At 42.8% G+C, this 22,584-nt stretch overlaps 1 protein-coding gene across 4 annotated transcripts in view; it reads right to left on the bottom strand.

Annotated features, from left to right (window-relative positions):
• Positions 1–22,584, bottom strand: part of EVI5 (ecotropic viral integration site 5) — a 352,231-nt gene that overhangs the window by 250,288 nt on the left and 79,359 nt on the right. For all 4 annotated transcript variants that reach the window (XM_073593140.1, XM_073593141.1, XM_073593142.1 and 1 more), the window contains one exon: positions 12,109–12,338. In XM_073593140.1, coding sequence (XP_073449241.1) covers positions 12,109–12,257 — 149 coding nt within the window. In that variant the 5' untranslated portion in view covers positions 12,258–12,338. Of the gene's footprint in view, positions 1–12,108; positions 12,339–22,584 lie in introns of those variants that run through there.

The following is a 22,584-nucleotide window of genomic DNA, read 5'->3' as shown; positions in this document are numbered from 1 at the left end:
AAAGGACTGCCCCTTATGCTTCAACCAGACATCAAAGGAATGAAATGAGGATAATAAAATCACAGGAGCAAACAAAAAAATCAATTTCCAGTGCTGCAATAAAGATTTCCTTTAACTTCCTCTATACGGGAGAAAAGGCCATAGATCAGACAATTTTCCAATGGATCTGATAAAGTGAGACTAAACAATCGAGATACAGGCGATTAGAAAAGTTCTAATACTCAAAAATGAGTGCTAAAGTCGATCTTCCACATCAGCAATAGCACAGGCCATCGATTACACCAATAACATCTCTCAATAAATAGATATAAATATTTTTTACCTTATTACATTCCTTGCATTAAGTATAATTAAAAAGGTAGATAGATAGATAGATAGATAGATAGATAGATAGATAGATAGATAGATAGATAGATAGATAGATAATGTATGTATGTGTGATCCCCAAGGAATTCCCTTGATTTTCAGGGATTTCCTCATACTTCCTGTTTGGCTATGGGCCAGGAAGTAAAGGGAAATCTCAGCAAAGGGACACAGATGGTGAAAAAAAAGAAATCTCCAGGGGGTTATAACCCTCACCTACTCTATCCAAAATGAAAAAAACGATACGGCGCTGCATTACTTTAACTGACAATTGCAACACTGCACCCAAATAAAATTGTATATTTTTCCCACAAATATAGCTTTCTTTTGGTGGTAACTTGATCACCACTGCGATTTTACATTTTTTGCACTATAAAACAAAAGAAAAAATACCATCAATTTTGAAAAAAAAAAAAAAATTTCTACTTTAAATATATAAATATATATATATATATATATATATATATATATATATATATATATATATATATATATATATATATATATATATATATATATATATATATATATATATATATATATATATATATATATATATATATATATATATATATATATATACACACACACACACACACACACACACACATTTTTAGTTTTTGCTTTTAATACTATTTTATATTCCTGGAACTTTTATTTATTTAATTTTATACTAATAACGGCAGCGACTTATAGCAGGACTGCGATGTTGCGGCAGACATTCTGACACTTTGCAGGAACCAGTGACACTATTAAGGCCCGTACACACGATTGGACTTGTTGACAACAAACATGCAAATTAGCTGTTTTAACCGGTTCAATACTGGGCATTTTCATCCCCTTCCTTCCCAGGCCAATTTTTAGTTTTCAGCGTTGTTGCACTTTTAAAACGACAATTGCGCGGTCGTGCGACGTTGTACCCAAAAAAATAGAGCTTTCTTTTGGTGGTATTTGATCACCTCTGCGGTTTTTATTTTTTGCGCTATAAACAAAAGAGCGACAATTTTGAAAAAAAACACAATTTTTTTTTACTTTTTGCTATAATAAATATCCCAATTTAAAAAAAAAAAAAAAAAAATTTTTTTTCCTCAGTTTCGGCCGATACGTATTCTTCTACATATTTATTTATTTATTTTTAGCAAAATCGCAATAAGCGTATATTGATTGGTTTGCGCAAAAGTTATAGCATCTACAAAATACGGGATAGATTTATGGCATTTAAAAAAAAAAAAAAATGTATTTTTTTTTACTAGTAATAGCGGCGATCGCGATTTTTTACAAGACTGCGACATTATGGCAGACACATCGGACACTTGACACTTTTGGGACCATTCACATTTATACAGCGATTAATGCTATAAAATTGCATTGATTACTGTGTAAATGTGACAGGCAGTGAAGGGGTTAACCACTAGGGGGACATAAGGGGTTAATTATGTTTCCTAAGGGAGTGATTCTAACTGTAGGGGGTGGGGACGTACAAGGGGAGGAGACCGATCAGTGTTCCGCTGTACTGGGAACACAGATTGCTCTCCTCTCACCTGACAGGACGTGGATCTGTGTGTTTACACACACAGATCCACGGTCTGGCCCGGTTAACGGGCACACGCACCGGGTCCCGAGGAACGCGGCGGGCGCGCGCGCCCCCTAGGCGCCCGGGAAGCCCAGGCCGTCATCCCAGGCCGGGATCTGGGGCCCCCTTATTGAAAGGGCCTCCCAGGTTCTGATAAGCCCTCTGCCTGCAGACCCCGACAACCAATGGCCAGGGTTGTCGAGAAGAGGTCCTTGCCTCATCAACATGGGGACAAGGTGCTTTGGGATGGGGGCGCTCCCCTACTTCAAAGCGCCCACCCCCCATGTTGAGGGCATGCGGCCTGGTACGGTTTGGGAGGGGGGGGGGGCGCTCGCTCATCCCCACCCCCTTTCCTGACCAGCTGGGCTGCATGCTCGGATAAGGGTCTGGTATGGATTTTGGGGGGACCCCCACACCGTTTTTTTTCGGTGTAGGGGGTTCCCCTTAAAATCCATACCAGACCTAAGGGCCTGGTATGCTCTTGGAGGGGAACCTATGCCCATTTTTTATTTAAAATTTGGCGTGGAGTTCCCCCTCATGATTCATACCAAACACCTGTCGGCAATGCTTGTCACTCATCGCGAAAGGAAAAAACACATTTTTCCTTTCCCGATGAGCAGGCTGGCTCCCGCGACAGGGCTGGCAGGTGTAAAATCTCGCCGATAACAGCGGCGAGATTGACACAATATCGCAGTCACCTACTGTACAAACACGCATGCGCAGAACCAATGCAAAAGATCAGACAATAGAGAAGTTGACCAAAGGGTGACAGTAAAGAGCTGAAAAACCACATGATTTGGTGAAAGTTGGATGAAAAAGTCCTGCCGTGTGTATGCTTAGTTTACGGCCAACGCCCTTTGTACAAAAATCCACGGGAAAGTTTGTATAAAGTCCTATCGGGTGTATGGGCCTTTACAGTGAACAGTCCTAAAAATATGCACCGTCACTGTACTAACACCGGCTGTGAAGGGGTTAAACATCTAGGGCGACCAAAGTGTTAACTGTGTGCCTAGCCAGTTTGTGTATACAGTGTGGTGCTTCCACTAAGGGAAGAAACCGATCCTAGTGTCTGCCTTGCAGAGACACAGGGTCGAGCCCTTCCCCCCCGTCAGAACCGAGATATGCCTTGTTTATATAAGGCATATCTCAGTTCTCTGCGTTTTACCAGCAATCTGTGGGTGCCGGAGGACATGGAGTCCCCAGGACCCACAAATGAGCTTGTGCTGTGAATCATAGCAGAAGCGCCATGCACGCGCCCCTTGCAAGGGCAAATGCAGAATCACATTATATATATATGTATATGATTTTGCCTACAGCTGCCGCCCTGGAGTGGTAAAAAATACTTGAGGGTGGTCAGCAAGTATTTAAGGCAAAGAATGTTTAAGCATTAGTATCCCCCCTCACCCCACATTTCACTTGCCATTCTTCATTTGATCCAGCTCCTTGCCTGTCTGCAGCTCTTCTCTCCCTTTATGAGGCAGTGGAAGAACTTGGCTCCCACTTCTGTCTATAAAAAAAATAGTGACAAGGGAGCAGGGGGTGAGGCCAATTCCTGCTGTCTGTGTCAATAGCAGAGAGCCCACATGAGTACCCCCATAGAAAGCAGCTTCTATGGCGGTAAGGGGGGGTGGAGTCAGGAGTGATGCCTGGGGACCTGAGAAGAGGAGGATTGGGACTGCTCTGTGCATGACACAGGGGAGCCAAAGGCGGCACAGGGGAGCCGAAACGGCACAGGGGTATAGTGGATAGCACTCTCGCCTAGCAGTAAAAAGGGTCACTGGTTCGAAACCCAACGACACTACCTGCCTGGCGTTTGTATGTTCTCCCTGTGCCTGCGTGGGTTTCCTCTGGGTACTCTGGTTTCCTCCCACACTCCAAAGACATGCTGGTAGGTTAATGGGCTTCTGTCCAAAATTGGCCCTGGTATATGAATGCGAGTTGGGGACCTTGGTTTGTGGGCTCCTTGAGGGTAGGAACCAATGTGAGTGTGCAATGTATGTGTGGAGCGCTGCGTAAAACTGACGGTGGGTACCTTAAATAGGGATAATTGTAGACAGGCACCCACACTCACTTAGGTTGAACTGGATGGACTGGTGTCTTTATTCAACCTTACTAACTATGTAACTATGAAGCTGAATGACGAGACTGAACTGGAGTGTATAATAGGATTTTTATAACAGCTTACCTGTAAAATCCTTTTCTTTGAAGTACATCACGGGACACAGAGCCATAGTAGTTACTATGTGGGTTATAGGCCACCTTCAGGTGATGGACACTGGCACGCCCTAAGACAAAATGTGCCTTCCCTATATATCCCCTTCCACTACTGGGAGTACCTCCGTTTTGTAGCCAAGCAATACACGTGTATACCAAAGAAGGGAGGGACCTCTGTGTCCCGTGATGTACTTCAAAGAAAAGGATTTTACAGGTAAGCTGTTATAAAAATCCTATTTTCTTATTTTACATCACGGGACACAGAGCCATAGTAGTTACTATGTGGGATGTCCCATAGCAATGGCAACTGAAGGGAGGGAGACAACAAAAAAGTAGGGCATTAAGAGACTACAGGACTCATACTGCAGCCTGCAGTACACTGCGCCCAAAGGCAATATCCTCATGACCTTTTACATCGATTTGATAGAATCCGGTAAATGTATGGACTAAAGACCAAGTTGCAGCCTTGTAGATCTGAGCCATGAAGGCCTGGTGATACACTGCCCAAGAAGCACTAACAGCCCTGGTGGAGTGCCCTTTAACACGAAAAAGAGGAATTTTCCTCTTTAGACCATAAGCTTGAACAATCACGTGACAAATCCATTTGGCAACTGTAGATTTTGATGCTGCCTGTCCTCTTTTAGGACCTTCTGGCAATACAAACAAAACATTTGTTTTGCAAATCTGAGCGGTCATCTTTAAATAGACCTTGACCGCTCTCACTACATTAAGAGAATGTAGTGACCTCTCTTCCACAGACCGAGGTTCTGGAAAAAAAGAAGGGAGAACAATATCCTGGTTTAAAAGAAAACCTGTTACTACCTTCGGTAGGAATTTAGGACGAGGCTGCAATACCACCTTATCCTTATGAATAATCAAATATGGCCCTTTACAAGAAAGAGCCGCCAATTCTGATACTCTTCTGGCAGAGGATATGGCAACCAAAAAAATTATCTTCCTCGTCAAAGGAACCAAGGGAATATCCCGTATAGAGTCAAAAGGCTGTTTCTGTAAAGCCGACAAGACTAAATTCAAATCCCAAGGGTTCAGGGGTGTCTTGACGGGAGGATTAATCCGAGTTACCCCCTGAATAGAGTTACAAACCAGAGAGTGAAAAGCAAAAGGCCGTTGAAACAATACTGACAAGGCTGAGACCTGGCCCTTGATAGTACTCAAGGCCAGCTTAATTTCCAATCCCATCTGCAGGAATTCAAGGATCCTACCTATGACATACTTTCTGGGGTGCCAACCCCTGAATTCACACCAGGAGACATATACCTTCCAAAAACTCTATAGTATATGACTCTGGAGGCCGGCTTCCTAGCATTAACCAAAGTAGACACTACTGAAGGAGACAACCCACGGTTCTTTAGAATGTGGGTTTCAATAGCCAAACCGTTAAATTTAGCGTTTGTAAGGTAAGATGGAATACCGGACCTTGTGCGAGAAGGTCTAGCCACAGCGGCGGGGTCCAAGGATCCCCTATCGCCATCTTTATGATCTTGGCAAACCACGATCTTCTGGGCCATGCTGGGGCCACCAAAATCACCTCCTTCCCTTTCTGCTTGATCCTGCGAAGGCGGCACGGAAGCAGCAGAACCAGAGGAAACACATAGATCAGTGAAAACTGATCCCATAGAAAGACCAAGGCGTCTGTTCCGCATGCCAGTGGATCCCTTGTCCTTGACACAAAGTTGTCGACCTTGTTGTTGAATCTGGACGTGAACAGATCCAAGTCCAGAACACCCCATCTTTGACATATCGACAGAAAGATGTTAGGGTGAAGAGACCATTCTCCCGGAAACAATTGTTGGCAACTCAAGTAGTCCGCCTGCCAATTTTCTATCCCTGGTATGAAAATCTCCGATAGGCAAGGAATGTTGTTTTCTGCCCAAGCTAGAACATGACTCACCTCTTTTTGGGCTGCACTTCTCGTGCCCTCTTGGCGATTGATGTAGGCCACAGCTGTGGCATTGTCGGATTGAATCCTGACAGGAAAATTTCGTAATCTGAGCGTCCAGGCCTCTAGGGCCAGATGAACTGCCTGAATTTCTAGAATATTGATGGGCAAGGTCCTTTCGGACTTGGACCACTTCCCCTGAACAGATGCCTCTTCCAGGACTGCTCCCCAGCCTAGAAAGGATGGCATCCGTTGTTACCACTTTCCAGGATACTGGTAAAAAGGATTTCACCTGTTGAAGGCTGTTGGATATCAAACCACCAATTGCAGGCTCTGACGCACCTCGGGGGATAAGCGCATTGGAAAGTCCAAAGCCTTCTTGTTCCAAGTCGACAGAATATGGTTTTGCAGCCGTCTTGAATGAAACTGCGCATAAGGAACGGCCTCGAAGGAGGCCACCATCTTTGCTAACAATTTCATGCAAAGCCGAATGGAAGGATTTCTCTTTGTTTTGACAAGCCGAATTCAGCTCCTTTATGGAACAGATCCTTCCCTGGGTAAGAATACCTTCTTTTGAACGGTATCTATGATCAGCCCGAAGTACTGCAATTTCCTTGATGGTTTTAAGGAGGATTTTTCTAGGTTGAGTTTCCAGCCTATTAATTCTAGGTAACTCACGGCTGAGACTAAATTTTGGTTTAGACAGGTGACTGACTGATTTACTAAGAGCAGATAGTCTAGGTAGGCTAGAATTGTTATACCCTGAGCCCTTAAGCTGGCTAAAGGAGGGGCCAGGATCTTTGTGAACACTCGAGGTGCGGTGGCTAGACAGAAAGGCAGAGCCACAAACTGAAAATGACAATTTTCTACCTCGAAGCGTAGAAATTTCTGATGAGCGGGAAAAATTGGCACATGGAGATCTTTGATATCGATCGATGCCAAAAATTCTCCTACTTGTAGAATAGAGACAACCGATCGGATTGACTCCATGCGAAAGGAACGGATGGATATTCAAGTGCTGGTTTAGATCCTTGAGATCTAAAATGGGTCTTACCTCCCAGGTTTGGTTTTGGTACCGTGAAGTGGTTTGAATAAAACCCTGATCCCTGCTCTTCTGTGGGTACCTCTGATAACACTTTCAGAGACCAGAGATGATCCAGAGCCAGAAAGAGAAACTTCCTTTTCCCTGGATCTCTGGGAACGCTTGATCTTAAAAAAACAGGGAGTCGGGAATTCTAGTTTGTAACCTAGAGAAATTGAGGAAGCCATCCATCTGTCCTGATCATGCTCCTGCCAGATCTTTGAAAAGTGTAGAATCCTTCCCCCCACCCGAGCGAGCGGGGGCGCCCCTTCATAAGGAGGCTTTAGTATTTTGCTTTGCGGGTTTCCTGCCCCAAGTCCTCTTTTGGCCCTGGGACTGCCCTTGAGGTCTCTCTCTTGAACCCGACGGTGGAGGCCGTCGAGACTGCCTGGAGGCAGATGCTCCTGGCACTGGAGAAGATACAGGTTTAAAAAGGAAAAAAAGTTTAAACTTCTTTTTTACTGGTAAAAAAAAGAACTTTTTCCATTAGAAATTCTTTGGATATACTTATCCGGAGCGTCTCCAAACAACCGTTCCCCGTGAAATGGGAAACTGGCCAAGAGCTTTTTACATGGCGCTTCGGCTGACCAATTTTTCAACCATAGGACTCTGCGCATAATTACCAGCCCCAGCATATGCCATGAGGCTTGAATAATAGCATCTTTCATAGCATCCACTGTGAAACACAGTGTCTCTGATATGCCAGCCATCTGCTGGGCCTGCTGATCAGGACTAATTTTGAGTACCTCTACAAACTGGTCCTTTATGGACTGAGATACTCCAATCGCCGCAAGAGCCAGCTGAACGACTGAACATGCAAGAGCAATGTTGTTCTTAAAAAGAAAACGCCAACTTTTTATCTGTTGGATCCTTCAACATTTGCGCATTATCTACAGGACAAATCAGGTTTTTGTTTACCGAGGATATAGCAGCATCAATTGCTGGAATCCCCCATTTCTTATAGAATTCCTCCTCCATAGGATAAAGTATAGAAAACTTTTTTGGAGGAAAAAAACTGTTTAACTGGGTGCTCCCATTCAGAATACATCAGCATTTTTAGCCATGAATGGATAGGAAAGGTATCAACAGATTGGGGAGGCTTTAGTAATCCTAAACCAGAGGTGGGCTCATCAATAGATTGCGTTACAGGAAGTAAAGAAGTTGAGCGGACCAACTTAGTAAGGGAGTGTACCAACAGTCACCCCTGTGAGGCTGATCCCTCCATATTAGGATCTTCGAAAGAGGAGTCATCAGCCTCTTCCTGATCCTTTGAGAGAACTTCATGATCTCTCGTCCCTTGTTCTTCAGCATGAGGGTCCCGAGCAATGGACGGGGATCTTCTATGCTTGGGCCCACTGTGGGAAGCAAATAAAGCATCAATCTTCTGTTCCAAACTTAAAATGGTAGAAGGAAAAACCTCCTGAGTGATATATATAAGGGCTGAAGGGTCCCGAGCTGCTGCAACACCAGTACCCCCTGACGGCTCACTCTGATCGGCCACATCAATCTCAGAGGATGCCATTGTTTTAGACATGGATTTAGGTTGTCGTGAAACAATCGTGAAACCCTTTAAGGTGTTCCTTGTCCCCCTTCTGCTCAGAGCCTGATGCACAAAGCAGAGGCACTACCAGAAGGAATGCATACACTGCTAGGTCTATAGTCCAGCACAACTGCTGCTATTAATGCCCAGCCTGATGCAGCAGTAAAAAAATGTGTCAAAGGAAATGCCTGTGTCACCAAACCTGTTAATGCCACCTCTTTGTTCTTGTGTCACTTTACGGCCTACAGTAACACACACAGTGTGCTTTTAAAAACTTGCCTCCTCGGGTTTGGGCGTTGGAGAACGCTGACGCCGATAAGCCCCGCCCCCGTGTTGCCTACGGCTCCTCCCACATTTTTAAAAGTAAGGGTTTTTGCGTGCGAGCGGCGGACCTACCGAGAGACAGCAAGGCGCGAGGGGGGGAAGAGTTTGCGCTAGTGCCTGTCTTTTTCTTAAAAAAAAAACACTGAGTGCTCCTTCCTCACGAGGGGGAGGCTGTCAGCACAGGGAAAAAACCCCCCTCAAGCTTGCCGGAGGTCCTGCTGTCCGGCTGGAGGAGGAGGAAGCTTTTCAGCTCTCTGACACAGCACTGTTTCCAGCATGAGGGGGTCCGTGCTCAATACAGCCCCCAGTGGTTACACATAGGTATGACAACATATTACTGATTTTAAAGGAGACAGATTTTTTTTTTAAACAGCACAGCATAGTAAGGAGGAGGGAAGCAGTGTTTTAAGCAGATTTATATTTCAGACCCCTTTCACATGGGCTATCCAATCAGGTCCGCAGTTTTTCAGGTGGACCTGATCAGACCCTGCATTGTCCTCTATGGAGCGGTGGATGTCAGCAGACATGTCATCCGGTCCGCCCAAAACAGACAAACGGTGGTCCTATTTTTCTTGCGTTCGGCAGATTAGATGGAAATAAACAGGTTGCCCGTTTCCATCCAAGTGCACCATAGAGGAGAGCGAGACCGTCTGCTCTGCATAGTGGAGCGGACACAGACCGGTCATCCGCCTGCTCAGCCTTGCAATCTACTACCACTTTAAAATAAAAAGTAGATAAGGGTAAGGCATCAAGAAAGAAGAAATCTCTCCAAAGTAAATTTCCATCTTAGGCCCCTTTCACACATGTGGACCATTCCATTCATCAGTTCATTAAGACCCCTTTCACACTGGGGCGCTTTGCAGGCACTACGGCGCTAAAAATAGCACCTGCAAAGCACCCTGAAAGAGCTGTTCCTGTGTCTCCAATATGAGGGCTTTCACACTGTCGGATTGAATCCCGACAGGAAAATTTCGTAATCTGAGCGTCCAGGCCTCTAGGGCCAGATGAACTGCCTGAATTTCTAGAATATTGATGGGCAAGGTCCTTTCGGACCATTGGTGCGCTGGCAGGATGCTAAAAAAAAAAAAAAAAAAAAAAAAAAAAAAAAAAAAAAGTCCCACTAGCAGCTTCTTTGGAGCGGTGAAGGAGCAATGTGTATACCGCTCCTGCCCATTGAAATTGCTGCCGGCAAAGCGCTGCTGCGGGTGGTTTAACCCTTTCTTGGCCGCTAGCGGGGCGGCTTTCACCGCCCCCCCCCCCCCCCCCCCCCAGCGCAGCGAAATTGACTGTAAAAATAGCGGTGCTTTACCGCTGACGCACCCACCGCCCCAATGTGAAAGAGAACTTGCGTTTTTTTAAAGGGAAAAAAAAAAAAAAGGAAGAAGGGATGAAGTTTACATCAGTTTCCCATCAGTTTTTTTTCACATCCACTACTAATGCAAAAACAAAAAAAAAAAAAAATAGAACAAAAATAGGGCTTTCATCCATTTCAAAAAACAGAGGTTGGCAGATGCAAATGTAAATAGATGATCATCCATTTACATCCGTTTCCATAGAGATTCATTGATGTCCATTTTTTATCCATGATAAAAAAAAAAAAAAAACACGGACAAGATGGTCTGCACGCGTGAAAGGGACCTTGAAGAGCTGTCATAGAAACGGGCATCCCAAGAGTATTTGCCCTCACCTAATGATGATAACTAAATTTTTTGGATTTCCCCTTATATCAGTGGTCTGCAAACCGTGGCCCTTTGCATGCCTTTTTTCGGCCCTCGAAGCACTATTACTCCCACTGACTCCAACAACTGTGCACTATTCCTCCCACTGTCAATACCAAAGAAAGGGAATAGCTTACTCCCTCTAGACACAGTCCATCTCCCCCACCCCCCCACCCTAAAGACTGAAGCACAGTAAACCATACCTTTCCTTAGAAAGTTTTGCAAGCCCTGCCTTATTTTCTGTGTCTGTGACAATGTTATCAGAACAGAGAGTGTGAATCTCCGAAGCAGGGACAAATACAAAATTGACCGGGGTTCTAACTGTTCTCTACTCCTTCCAAAATAAAATAAAAAGCTTAAAAAAAAAAAAAAAAAAAAAATTTTTATGTTGGCCTGCCAAAAAACAAGATTCTAAGCAAAAATCAGTTTGTGCGAAATTTGCCATTTGATTTGTTTGTACACAAGGAAAGCGACGGTTGTACAAGTCAACTAAGTGAAAAAATCATCCTACAACCTGTGCAATGCATAGTTGATACAAGTTAGTCCAATTTTCTTTAGATTAGATCAGCATTAAAAAATGGAATTGTAAAGCTGAACTCAAGGTAAATATTTTAGAACATAGTTACAGCTGGAGAAAACAGATTAGGGCAATGATTTCCAGCTTCTACAGGAAAGCTACAAGAATGGAATATGCATACTTACATTGCTCTAAACTATGCAAAAAACATTTCTAGTATTCAGCTTTAATTATTCTTTTTCACGGTGACATTCACGTTTGTTGTCTCCCTCAATTTTATTAAAATTATTGCAACAAAAAAGTTTTCCCACTCACAGGACTATCCAATTGATTTTTTTTCAGGCTCCATTCAAAAGAAAAAAAAACAAAAATTTAAAATGTTTCCCAGCTGTAAAGTTGCTGGACACTTTTACGTTTTATGCCCTCATGCACACAGGCTGTTAAAAAAACGTTATGAAAACGCCAGTATCTTTGCAGTGAATTTTTTTAACTTTTTTCAGCTTTTTTCAGCGTTTTTGCAATAGCGTTTTTTAGCGTTTTTGAGCGTTTTTCCGCGTTAGCGTTTTGAGCGTTTTTGAGCGTTTTTCAGCGTTTTTGAGCGTTTTTCAATGTTGAAGTTGAATGAGTTGAAGTCTGCTTGTTACAGCGATTAAGTAATACAGCCACCACATCCAAGGACTGGTGTCAATAGAATTAAATCTGTCTTCTTAGGTTTAGATACACTTTAAAAGGTATAGTCTGCCTTTTTCCCATCCATGTAAACCAGCAATCCATAAATCGCATATTGATCCCTTCACTGTGTGTACTTTAAATCTAAATCACCTGAAGGAAACTATACGGTAAAAAACAAAAATTTGTATTTCAATGAACCTCCTTACCGGTTTTGCTCCTCTAATTTGGCCAGTAATTCAACCTCATCTGGACTCAATTGCACCGGAGAAGACGGGGAAAGTGCTGGAGTAGATAGAGTGGTCGACGACGATGTAGTGTGTAACGAGGCTGATGGACTCGCCACCTGACTTGCCATTTGACTGACAGTTTGTGATACTGTGTTCTTCACCCATGAGAGAGTAGAACTCAGTTTTTCTGCAACCTTGTCTGTCGCCACCTGAAAGCCAAGGGAGGGGAAAGAGTTTAGAGAAGCGTTTCAGTTTTGTTTTTAGATCATTTACGCTTCATCAGTTACTGAGCAAATCACCTAAGCAAATTGTAAAATTAAATAAAAGCCACAGCTGGTCTGGCCAACAATAAGAAAAGCCTAAATACCATTGCATTTACCAAGACAAAAAAAAAAAAGTAGCAAGCAATATGGTATACATTGATATGTCACACTCATTTGAAAAGTAAACATAATTGTTTGCATATGTCACTGGGAAACAGAGTGCGAATAGGGAAATCTAACTGTAATAAAACACTTGTAGGTAAAGGTGAACCCAAGGAGCCCTTAACCTCAGCACACACTGTACACAATCCTCAACCAAAGTTCCAGGTCCTAATTCTTGCAGGAACCCACAACATATCACAATGCAGTGCACTCAGTGAAGCACAAACACATACAAAAATGCAAAACTGATCTTGGAAAAACCTGAAATTCCAATTCGAAGGCTTCATTCATACCTGAGCATCACGAATTTGAGTTTGTTTTTTTTCAGGCATTTTGAGAGCGTTCATATGCGCTTTTTGAGCTTTTGTGTGAAGCGTTTTTTTTAAACTTTGCCTTTTTTTTTTTAATTAGCCAATAGAGAAAAATATGTTTCATCATTTCTTGCTATGTTTTTTAGCTGTTACATCACTTTTTTACTTTTTTTGTAAGAGGCTAATAAATAATAAAAAAATGCTGCAGAACTTTGAGCTTCAGGTGACTTGTAGTTAACATGTGAACCATCTCCATAGAGAAGAAATTTTTTTTTTTTTTCCTCCTCCAGTGTTTTGGAGCTTTGGGCTTCAAGCTACAAAACAGTGAGGTGTGAATGGGGCCTAAAGCGTAATACAGAATGTAACTGGTTTAGTGTTTACTCTAATAAAGTTAAAGTGGAACATCACTCTCCCTTATTTATTTTTAATCTTCATGCTGCATTAGTAAATAGATAGGAAAGTACAGTGCGTACAGTGAATCCGGAAAGTTCACACAGCGCTTCACTTTTCCACATTGTCGTTTTACAGCCTTATTCCAAAACACAAACACAATTTTATATTATCCATTTACTTTATGATCGTGCACTTTAATGTTTATAGCGCGGTATGAAATCAGTTTTTTCCTGTATGGAAGAGTGGCCAGACAGAAGCCACTCAGTAAAAAAGGCACATGACAGCCCACCTGGAGTTTGCCAAAAGGCACCTGATGGACTCAAACCTTGAGAAACAAAAATTCTCTGGTCTGATTAAACAAAGATTGAACTGTTTGGCCTGAATGGCAAGCATCATGTCTGCAAGAAACCAGGCTCTGCTCATCACCTGGCCAACACCATTCCTACAGTGAAGCATGATGGTGGCAGCATCATGTGTGGGGATGTTTTTCAGTGACAGGAACTGGGAGACTAGTCAGGACCAAGGGAAAGAGGAATGCAGCAATGTACAGTGACATCCTTGATGAAAACCTGCTCCAAAGCGCTCTGGAGCTCAGACTGCGGTGAAGGTTCATCTTTTAACAGGACAACGACCCTAAACACACAGCCAAGGTAACAAAAGGAGTGGCTACAGGACAACTCTGTGAATGTCCTTGAGTGGCCCAGCCAGATCTCAGACTTGAACCAGATTGAACATTTCTCTGGAGAAATCTGAAAACGGCTGTGCACAGACACTCCCCATCCAACCTGATGGAGCTTGAGAGGTCCTGCAAAGACGAATTGGAGAAACTGGCCAAGCTTGTAGCATCATACCTAAAAAGACCAGAGGCTGTAATTAATGCCAAAAGGTGCTTCACAGCCTTTGCTCAATACTTTGTTGAATACTTGTGTATAGTCCCTTGACAAAGTATTCCCACCCCTTTAAATTTTCCACATTTTGTCATGTTACAACCAAAAACGTAAAAATTATTTTATTGGTGTTGTCATCGAAGATAAATGATAAATGGTTTCCTTCCAATTCACATTTATGTGCCACTTTGTGTTGGTCTATCACATAAAATACATTTACGTTTTTGGTTGTAACGTGACAAAATGTGGAAAATTTCAAGGAGTATACTTTTTCAAGACACTCTACATGTGATTTTAAAGCGGAGGTTCACCCACACCGCCAAAAAAAAAAAAAAAATATTAAAAGCCAGCAGCTACAAATACTGCAGCTGCTGACTTTTAATACATGGCCACTTACCTGTCCCGGGGTCCAGCGATGTTGGCAGGCGACGCCGAGAACCCGCTCGGTTCTCGGCAGCTGCTGCCGCCATCCTAGGTGAGGGAATCAGGAAGTGAAGCGTTGCGGCTTCACTTCCCGGTTCCCTACTGTGCATGTGCGAGTTGCGCTGCGTGTCCCAAGTGGTCCCCGCTCTCTCCTGGGAGCTGTGTGTTTCCCAGGAGACAGCGCGGAGGGGACGGGAAGAGGCGTAGACTCCCATGGGAGTCTATGCCGGAAGTGGGTGCAAATACCTGTCTTAGACAGGTATCTGCACCCCCCTCCCCCCTGAAAGGTGCCAAATGTGACACCGGAGGGGGGGAGGGTTCCATTTTTGTGTGGAACTCCGCTTTAATTTCTAACCACTTACCCACCGGGCAAATTCCAGCACTCCTCGCCTACATGTAAAAATCTTTTTTGCTAGAAAATTACTCAGAGCATACATACATACATACATACATACATACATAGATACATACATAGATACATACAAACATAATTGTTTTTTTTAGTAGGGACTGTGGGGAATAAAATGGCAGTGTCAGCAACTTTTTTGTCACACAGCACTTACGCAGCAATTTTTCAAACACGATTTTTTTTTGGGGGGGGACAGTAAAATTAGCCCAATTTTTTTTGTAAGCGATAGAAGATAGGCCGAGTAAATAGATACCTCACGTTACGCTTTAAAATTGAGCACACTTCAGGTATTGTTTGATTTATTTTTACTTAAATTTTGGACCACTTTTGTTCCTATTACAAGGAATGTAAACATCCCTTGTAATAGGAATGGTGCGTGACAGGTCCTCTTTATGGAAAGATGTGGGGTCTATAAGACCCCACATCTCTCCACTAGGCAGGAAAGGCTGAGATCAAAAAAAAGAAGAAAAAAAATTTAATTTCATGCTAGATTTACTTATAAAATGCACAGCAACAAAGCCATACAACTGCATTAAAAGCACAAACTTTGGTCACTGCACGCGATTAAAACTCTGAAGCCCTCCTGTCAAGCTAGTCCACATTCAGGAGTCTCGTGTTGAGCTGAAGAGGCAGTCTGCTTCAAGTGATTCAGATTTAGAATACACTTGAATAAAAGTGTACTTTAGATGGGAAAAAATGCTAAAACTGTAATATTACAATAAGCAGAAAAGACAAGTGCTTTGGAAACTAACAACCACGCCAGAATGTCAGGATTCAAGCACAAATAGGAAATTTGCTAAGAATAAGGAGGAGAATAGAATCTGTGCAAAATAAAAATAGTGAACCTGGGATGCCCCCTTCACAAGGTGCCAACAACTATAATAACATAATGATTCCCTATGAGAGCCCTCTTAACTGGTCCAACACAGGTCAGTCCGACTTTGAAAAAAAGGTTCCTGCACTACTTTGGTCCTACTTCAACCCATTGAATCTCAATGAAGACGGACCAAAGTTGAATCCTTGTCCTAGCCATCCGACTTCTGACATCCGACATGGTGATTAGAGCAGCAAAAAGGAATTTATGTCACACTGGGATTGTTTTGAGCAAAAACTTATCTTGTTCATTCAATGGAAGTAGGACTGATGTCACAGGGCAAAGTAGGAGCCGACAGCTGTACAACAGTCATGTCGTAGCAGTGTGAACCCAAGAATCTGCATCTTTTTAACAGACTCAAAGTACTGAAGCCAATGGATCAGCATGACAGACAAGCATCCAACAATGGCACCCTGCAAATTTATCTCAGCATTCATAGTTGTGCCTTGCGGCAAAGCACTTGCTCTATGTGCAGTGTCATTGATGGTTAATGCATTCAAACTCACTACAATGGATATATCGTGCATTAAAGTGCACTGGAGTTGATTTACTAAAACTGGAGAGTGCAAAATCTAGTGCAGCTCTGAATTGAAACCAATCAGCTTTCAGGTTTTTTTGTCAAAGCCTAATTGAACAAGAAAAACGTTAGAAGTTGATTGGCTACCATGGTTAGTCAGGTTGAAAAAAAAAAAAAGACAAGTCCATCTAGTTCAACCATAAAAATAAATATCCTACAATCCCATGTACCCAATCCTATACCTACAGTTGATTCAGAGGAAGCTGCACCAGATTTTGCACTCACCAGTTTTAGTAAATCAACCCCAATGTTTTTAAAAATGGTTATGCATGGTTTTTAATCCATTTTGTTGCATCAACCCATTCACCACAGAGCTTTAACCGCTTCAGCCCCGGAAGATTTTAACCCCTTCCTGGCCAGAGCACTTTTTGCAATTCGGCACTGCATCGCTTTAACTGACAATTGCGCGGTCGCGCGACGTTGCACCCAAACAAAACTGACATCCTTTTTTCCCCACAAATAGCGCTTTCTTTTGGTGGTATTTGTTCACCTCTGCGGTTTTTATTTTCTAAACATTTTCCTCAGTTTAGGCCGATATGTATTCATCTACACATTTTTGGAAAAAAAAAAATTCGCAATAAGCGTATATTGATTGGTTTGCACAAAAGTTATACTGTCTGCAAAATAGGGGATAGTTTTATGGCAATTTTGTTTTTTTTTGTTTTTATTAGTAATGGCCGCGATCTGCAATTTTTATCGGGACTGCAACATTATGGCGGACACACTTGACACTATTTTGGGACCATTGTCAGTTATACAGCAATCAGCGCTATAAAAATGCACGGATTACTGGGTAAATGACACTGACAGGGAAGGGGTTAACCACTAGGGGGCGATGAAGGGGTTACGTGTGTCCTAGGGAGTAATTCTAACTAGGGGGGGGAGATGGGCTTCAACTCACATGACAGCAATCACTGCTCCAGACGACGGAGCAGTGATCTGTCATGACACAAGGCAGAACGGAGAAATGTTACTTGATCACTTCCCCATTCTGCGGCTCCGTGACACGATCGCCGGGAGACCGGCGGAAATTCAGTCTGCCGGACATTGAGTCCACCGGTCCCGCAGGCAAGGTCACGCTGTACGTGGCAGGCGCACGCGCCTGCTATCCCCACCTCTTAAAGAGGCCGTACAGGTACGCCCATTTGCCCACCGCTGCCATTGTGCCGATGTATATCGGGGTGCAGCGGTCGGCAAGTGGTTAATCAGATTAACACATGCCATATGCATGGGAAAAAAAAGTTGCAGAATGATAACTTGGAGGTATTCTGTACACAGATGGAGTACAGAAACGCCCCCAGAAATGCAATTTTCTGCTTGTGTGATTGGCTCACGGAATTTCCCAGAAGTCTGTACCAAGGTATAAATGAAATTTTGGGCCTCCTAGCAGCCTCTGAAAACATTTCATTTTTGGCGAGGTACTGCCAAAGGGTTACTCTTGTCTAACAGGATGTAAACCCTGTCACTTTCCTCATTAGAACCCTGCAAGTGTAGCAGCTGAAAATATAAAGTCACTCCCATTCACATTCATTTGACACATCGACAAAAAAAAAAAAAAAAGGTATTTCTTCAGAACAAAAAAGTAGGAATTCTGCAACAAAGTTAGTTAAAATCCTTGCAATGTACATAGATCACCCAGAGGGGAATGTTTTTTTGCTCAACAAAAAGGAGTTATTCTGTGAGGCTACTTTCACACGGAGGCATTTTTCAGGTGTTTTAGTGCTAGAAATAGTGCCTGTAAAGTGCCTCCCATGCATCCCCAGTGTGAAAGCCAGAGTGCGTTCACACTGGGGCAGTGTGCTTGCGGGATGTTAGAAAAAGTTCTGCAAGCACCATCTTTGGGGCAGTTAGGGGGCAGCGCTCCTAAACCGCCCCTGCCCATTGAAATAAATGGGCAGTGCTGCCGAAGCGCCTGCAAAGCATAACAAAATGGGCTCTTTTAACCCCAAAACGATGGTAAAGCGCCGTTAAAACCAACGCCGCTTTCAGTGCAAAAGTAGCCAAAGGATGAACAGGCTTTTACTGAAAGCAACTCTTTCAGAGGGTAATAATTAAAGTGTTGCTAAGCCCAGTACCCTGCATTTATTTTAGTAAATATAAACTGCCAAATACAGTCTACAGGATATAGCACTCGTGACTATAATCAGTGTCCGGCCAAGCACTGGTTAAAGTTTGTAGGAGTTTTCATTTTCCTCTGACTGTCCTATGAGGCTGCATGACCCCTGACCCTCCGGACAGTGCCGATGAGCCCTGTGCTGATCACATGACCATGCCAAAAAAAAAAAAAAAACCACCACACCCCTCTAGCAATACACACCAAACTGAGCATGTGCAGTGACTCCAAAAGGCTGTCTTATCAGGAGATGGATTGGGGACAGTGGAAGAAGGGGAGGATCAGAAAAGATGGGATCAAACAGCCTTTTTACACAATGCAGAGGATTAACCCCTTAGGTTCTACAGCAAGTATAACAAGCATGCTTCACTGCATATGCAAACTCATTTAAAGTGTTACTAAACCCACAACAGTAAAAAGATAAAAAGCTTAGGACTACTCAGAGAAAGCAGCAGGTTTATACTTACCTCCAGCTGTTTGCTGAGACTCCAAGTCACGTTTATACAGAAGAAACTGCTACACCCCATTAGGACCAATGAATAAAAGAAAAAAAAAAAAGAAGTTTACTTAGCCCTCAGTTTGCACATCTGCCATGATAGGTTTCACATGAAGAGGGCTTAACTGCTTGCAGCTCCTCTGGTGTGTTCAAGGTGTCCTATCATTTACTTCTCTGGTTCCCCATGCCCACCTCTAGTCATTGTAGAACACAGTAGTGACTTAAACCTCGTACACACGATGGGATTAATCGGACGAATAGTCAGTTTTTCTTTGAATGCTAGTCTCATATCGAAAATGAAAAGTGTACTATAGTTAAGGCACAAGTCCACTTTTGTTAAGAAAAAAAAAAAAAAAAAAAAAACAACCACACATTCCCTCCTGGGTGACCTACAGTGGGGACGGAAAGTATTCAGACCCCCTTACATTTTTCACTCTGTTATACTGCAGCCATTTGCTAAAATACTTTAAGTTTTTTCCTCATTAATGTACACACAGCACCCCATATTGACAGAAAAATACAGAATTGTTGACATTTTTGCAGCTATATTAAAAAAGAAAAACTGAAATATCACATGGTTCTAAGTATTCAGACTCTTTGCTGTGCCACTCATATATTTAACTCAGGTGCTGTCCATTTCTTCTGATCATCCTTGAGATGGTTCTACACCTTCATTTGAGTCCAGCTGTGTTTGATTATACTGATCTGACTTGATTAGGAAAGCCACACACCTGTCTATATAAGATCTTACAGCTCACAGTGCATGTCAGAGCAAATGAGAATCATGAAGTCAAAAGGAACTGCCTGAAGAGCTCAGAGACAGAAGTGTGGCAAGGCACAGATCTGGCCAAGGTTACAAAAAAATTTCTGCTGCACTTAAGGTTCCTAAGAGCACAGTGGCCTCCATAATCCTTAAAAAGAAGACGTTTGGGACGACCAGAACCTTTCCTAGAGCTGGCCGTCCGGCCAAACTGAGCTATTGGGGGAGAAGAGCCTTGGTGAGAGAGGTAAAGAACAACCCAAAGATCACTGTGGCTGAGCTCCAGAGATGCAGACGGGAGATGGGAGAAAGTTGTAGAAAGTCAACCTTCACTGCAGCCCTCCACCAGTCGAGCTTAATGGCAGAGTGGCCCGACGGAAGCCTCTCCTCAGTGCAAGACACATGAAAGCCCGCATGGAGCTTGCTAAAAAAAAAAAAAAAAAAAAAAAAAAAAAAAAAAAAAACACACCTGAAGGACTCCAAGATGGTGAGAAATAACATTCTCTGGTCTGATGAGACCAAGATAGAACTTTTTGGCCTTAATTCTAAGCGGGACGTGTGGAGAAAACCAGGTACTGCTCATCACCTGTCCAGTACAGTCCCAACAGTGAAGAATGGTGGTGGCAACATCATGCTGTGGGGGTTCTTTTCAGCTGCAGGGACAGGACGACTGGTTGCAATCGAGGGAAAGATGAATGCGGCCAAGTACAGGGATATCCTGGACGAAACCTTCTCCAGAGTGCTCAGGACCTCAGACTGGGCCGAAGGTTTACCTTCCAACAAGACAATGACCCTAAGCACACAGCTAAAATAACGAAGGAGTGGCTTCACAACAACTCCGTGACTGTTCTTGAATGGCTCAGCCTGAGCCCTGACTTAAAGTGGATGTAAACCCAATGTCATCCTTTCTAAACTACTGCCATGGGGGTTATCTATAAGGATATACATGCCTCCTGCATGTATCTTTACCTGTCAAATGTCTCCCCTCTGTCCGTTATTAGACCCGAAAAACTGCATATTCTGTGGGTGGGTCTGTTGTCTGGAGCTCGTGGGTGGAGTTGTGGTGTCAGTAGATTCCCCGCCCACCTCTACACTCCCCTTGTCAATATGCATTTTCTCCTGTTTATTTCTAACACGTAACTTCTGCTGAACTTCTGCTATGATCTCTAACATCCAGTGAAAAGACAGGAAAGTAACCACATGACTTCAGCATGCCAAATCATGCTGAGGTGTGGAACAGCCAATCCTAGCAGAGCTGCTGAAGAAAGGAGTGGGGGAGGGAATTAAAAAATAATGCATGTCTTAGGCTGTCACTCACAACAAGGGGGAGGATTTGACAAAGTTTTTCTCAGTTTGTGAAGATTTTTCTCACTGAATAAAAGAGGATTGCTCAGAGATGGATTAACGTGGATTAACGTGTGGCAAGACTGGGCTCAAATGATAGGAAATCTCTACAGTATGATAAAAAAAAAAAAAAAAAAATTCAGGTTTACATCCACTTTAAACCCAATTGAGCATCTCTAGAGAGACCTAAAAATGGCTGTCCACCAACGTTTACCATCCAACCTGACAGAACTAGAGAGGATCTGCAAGGAGGAATGGCAGAGGATCCCCAAATCCAGGTGTGAAAAACTTGTTGAATCTTTCCCAAAAAGACTCATGGCTGTATTAGATCAAAAGGGTACTTCTACTAAATACTGAGCAAATACTTAGGACCATGTGATATTTCAGTTTCTCTTTTTTAATAAATCTGCAAAAAATGTCAACAATACTGTGTTTTTCTTTCAATATGGGGTGCTGTGTGTACATTAATGACGGAAAAAAAGAACTTGGATGATTATAGCAAATGGCTGCAATATAACAAAAAGAGTGAAAAATTGAAGGGGGTCTGAATACTTTCCATCCCCACTGTATGTACATTACAAGGATTATAACAACCTTTGTTGCAGATTCCTACCTTTTCTTATGCTGAAGAAATCCATGTGTGTTTGTCTGTGCCTCTGTACTGAGTGTGTCTAATGAGAGTGGTTTCATAATTAACTGTCAGGTGTGCAGCTGTAGGGCACTAAAGAGGAAATCTGCATCCCTTTAGACGTGCTCCTATTGAAAGTATCTCTCCAAAAATGACATTGTTGTTGCAGGGGATGCCTGAAATATGACTGGTATCTTAGGCAGACATCTGGTAAAATTGGTGAGCCAATCACACAAGCAGAAAATGTTTCTGGGGAGTGGTCAGTACACATTCTGTGTACAGAACACCAGGTAGCCATATTGCAATGCATTCTCAGAAAATTACAGTGGCTGCAGATTGATAAGGGAAAGATAATTCTTAACATTCAATTACAATATGATGATTAGTGTCGCAAATATGCGCTATATTTTTTTATTTGCCATTTTTTTCCCCACTAAACTGGAGTTATCCTTTAAGAAAATTCTCGTACAACAGAATAAAAATTCTAGAGTAATGTGCTGTAGTGTAATTTTTGCAACGTAAATATTTGCCAGCAGACCAAGGATCAGCACAAGGTGGCGTCCAAACGGTTTAGTTTATTGCATGATCACAACACAAAAAGGTGCAATGTTTCGGAGTCACACAGGACCCCTTCGTCAGGCATGTGATCAGGTAGTGTCTTTTTGAATGACAACTGTACTGTTTAAAAAAGAAAATCTTGCAATCTGGTATTGTACGTGAACATTTTTTGTGCTTGTCCCACTGGATAATAATCGAGTGAACTGTCATAATTGCCTCTCAAAAGCAGTGTACGAATGATCAGATTATCGTATGAT

Source organism: Aquarana catesbeiana, linkage group LG07, assembly GCF_042186555.1.
Source record: "Aquarana catesbeiana isolate 2022-GZ linkage group LG07, ASM4218655v1, whole genome shotgun sequence".
NCBI classification, from domain to species: Eukaryota; Metazoa; Chordata; class Amphibia; order Anura; family Ranidae; genus Aquarana; species Aquarana catesbeiana.
This window is presented reverse-complemented; position numbering and strand designations above follow the sequence as displayed.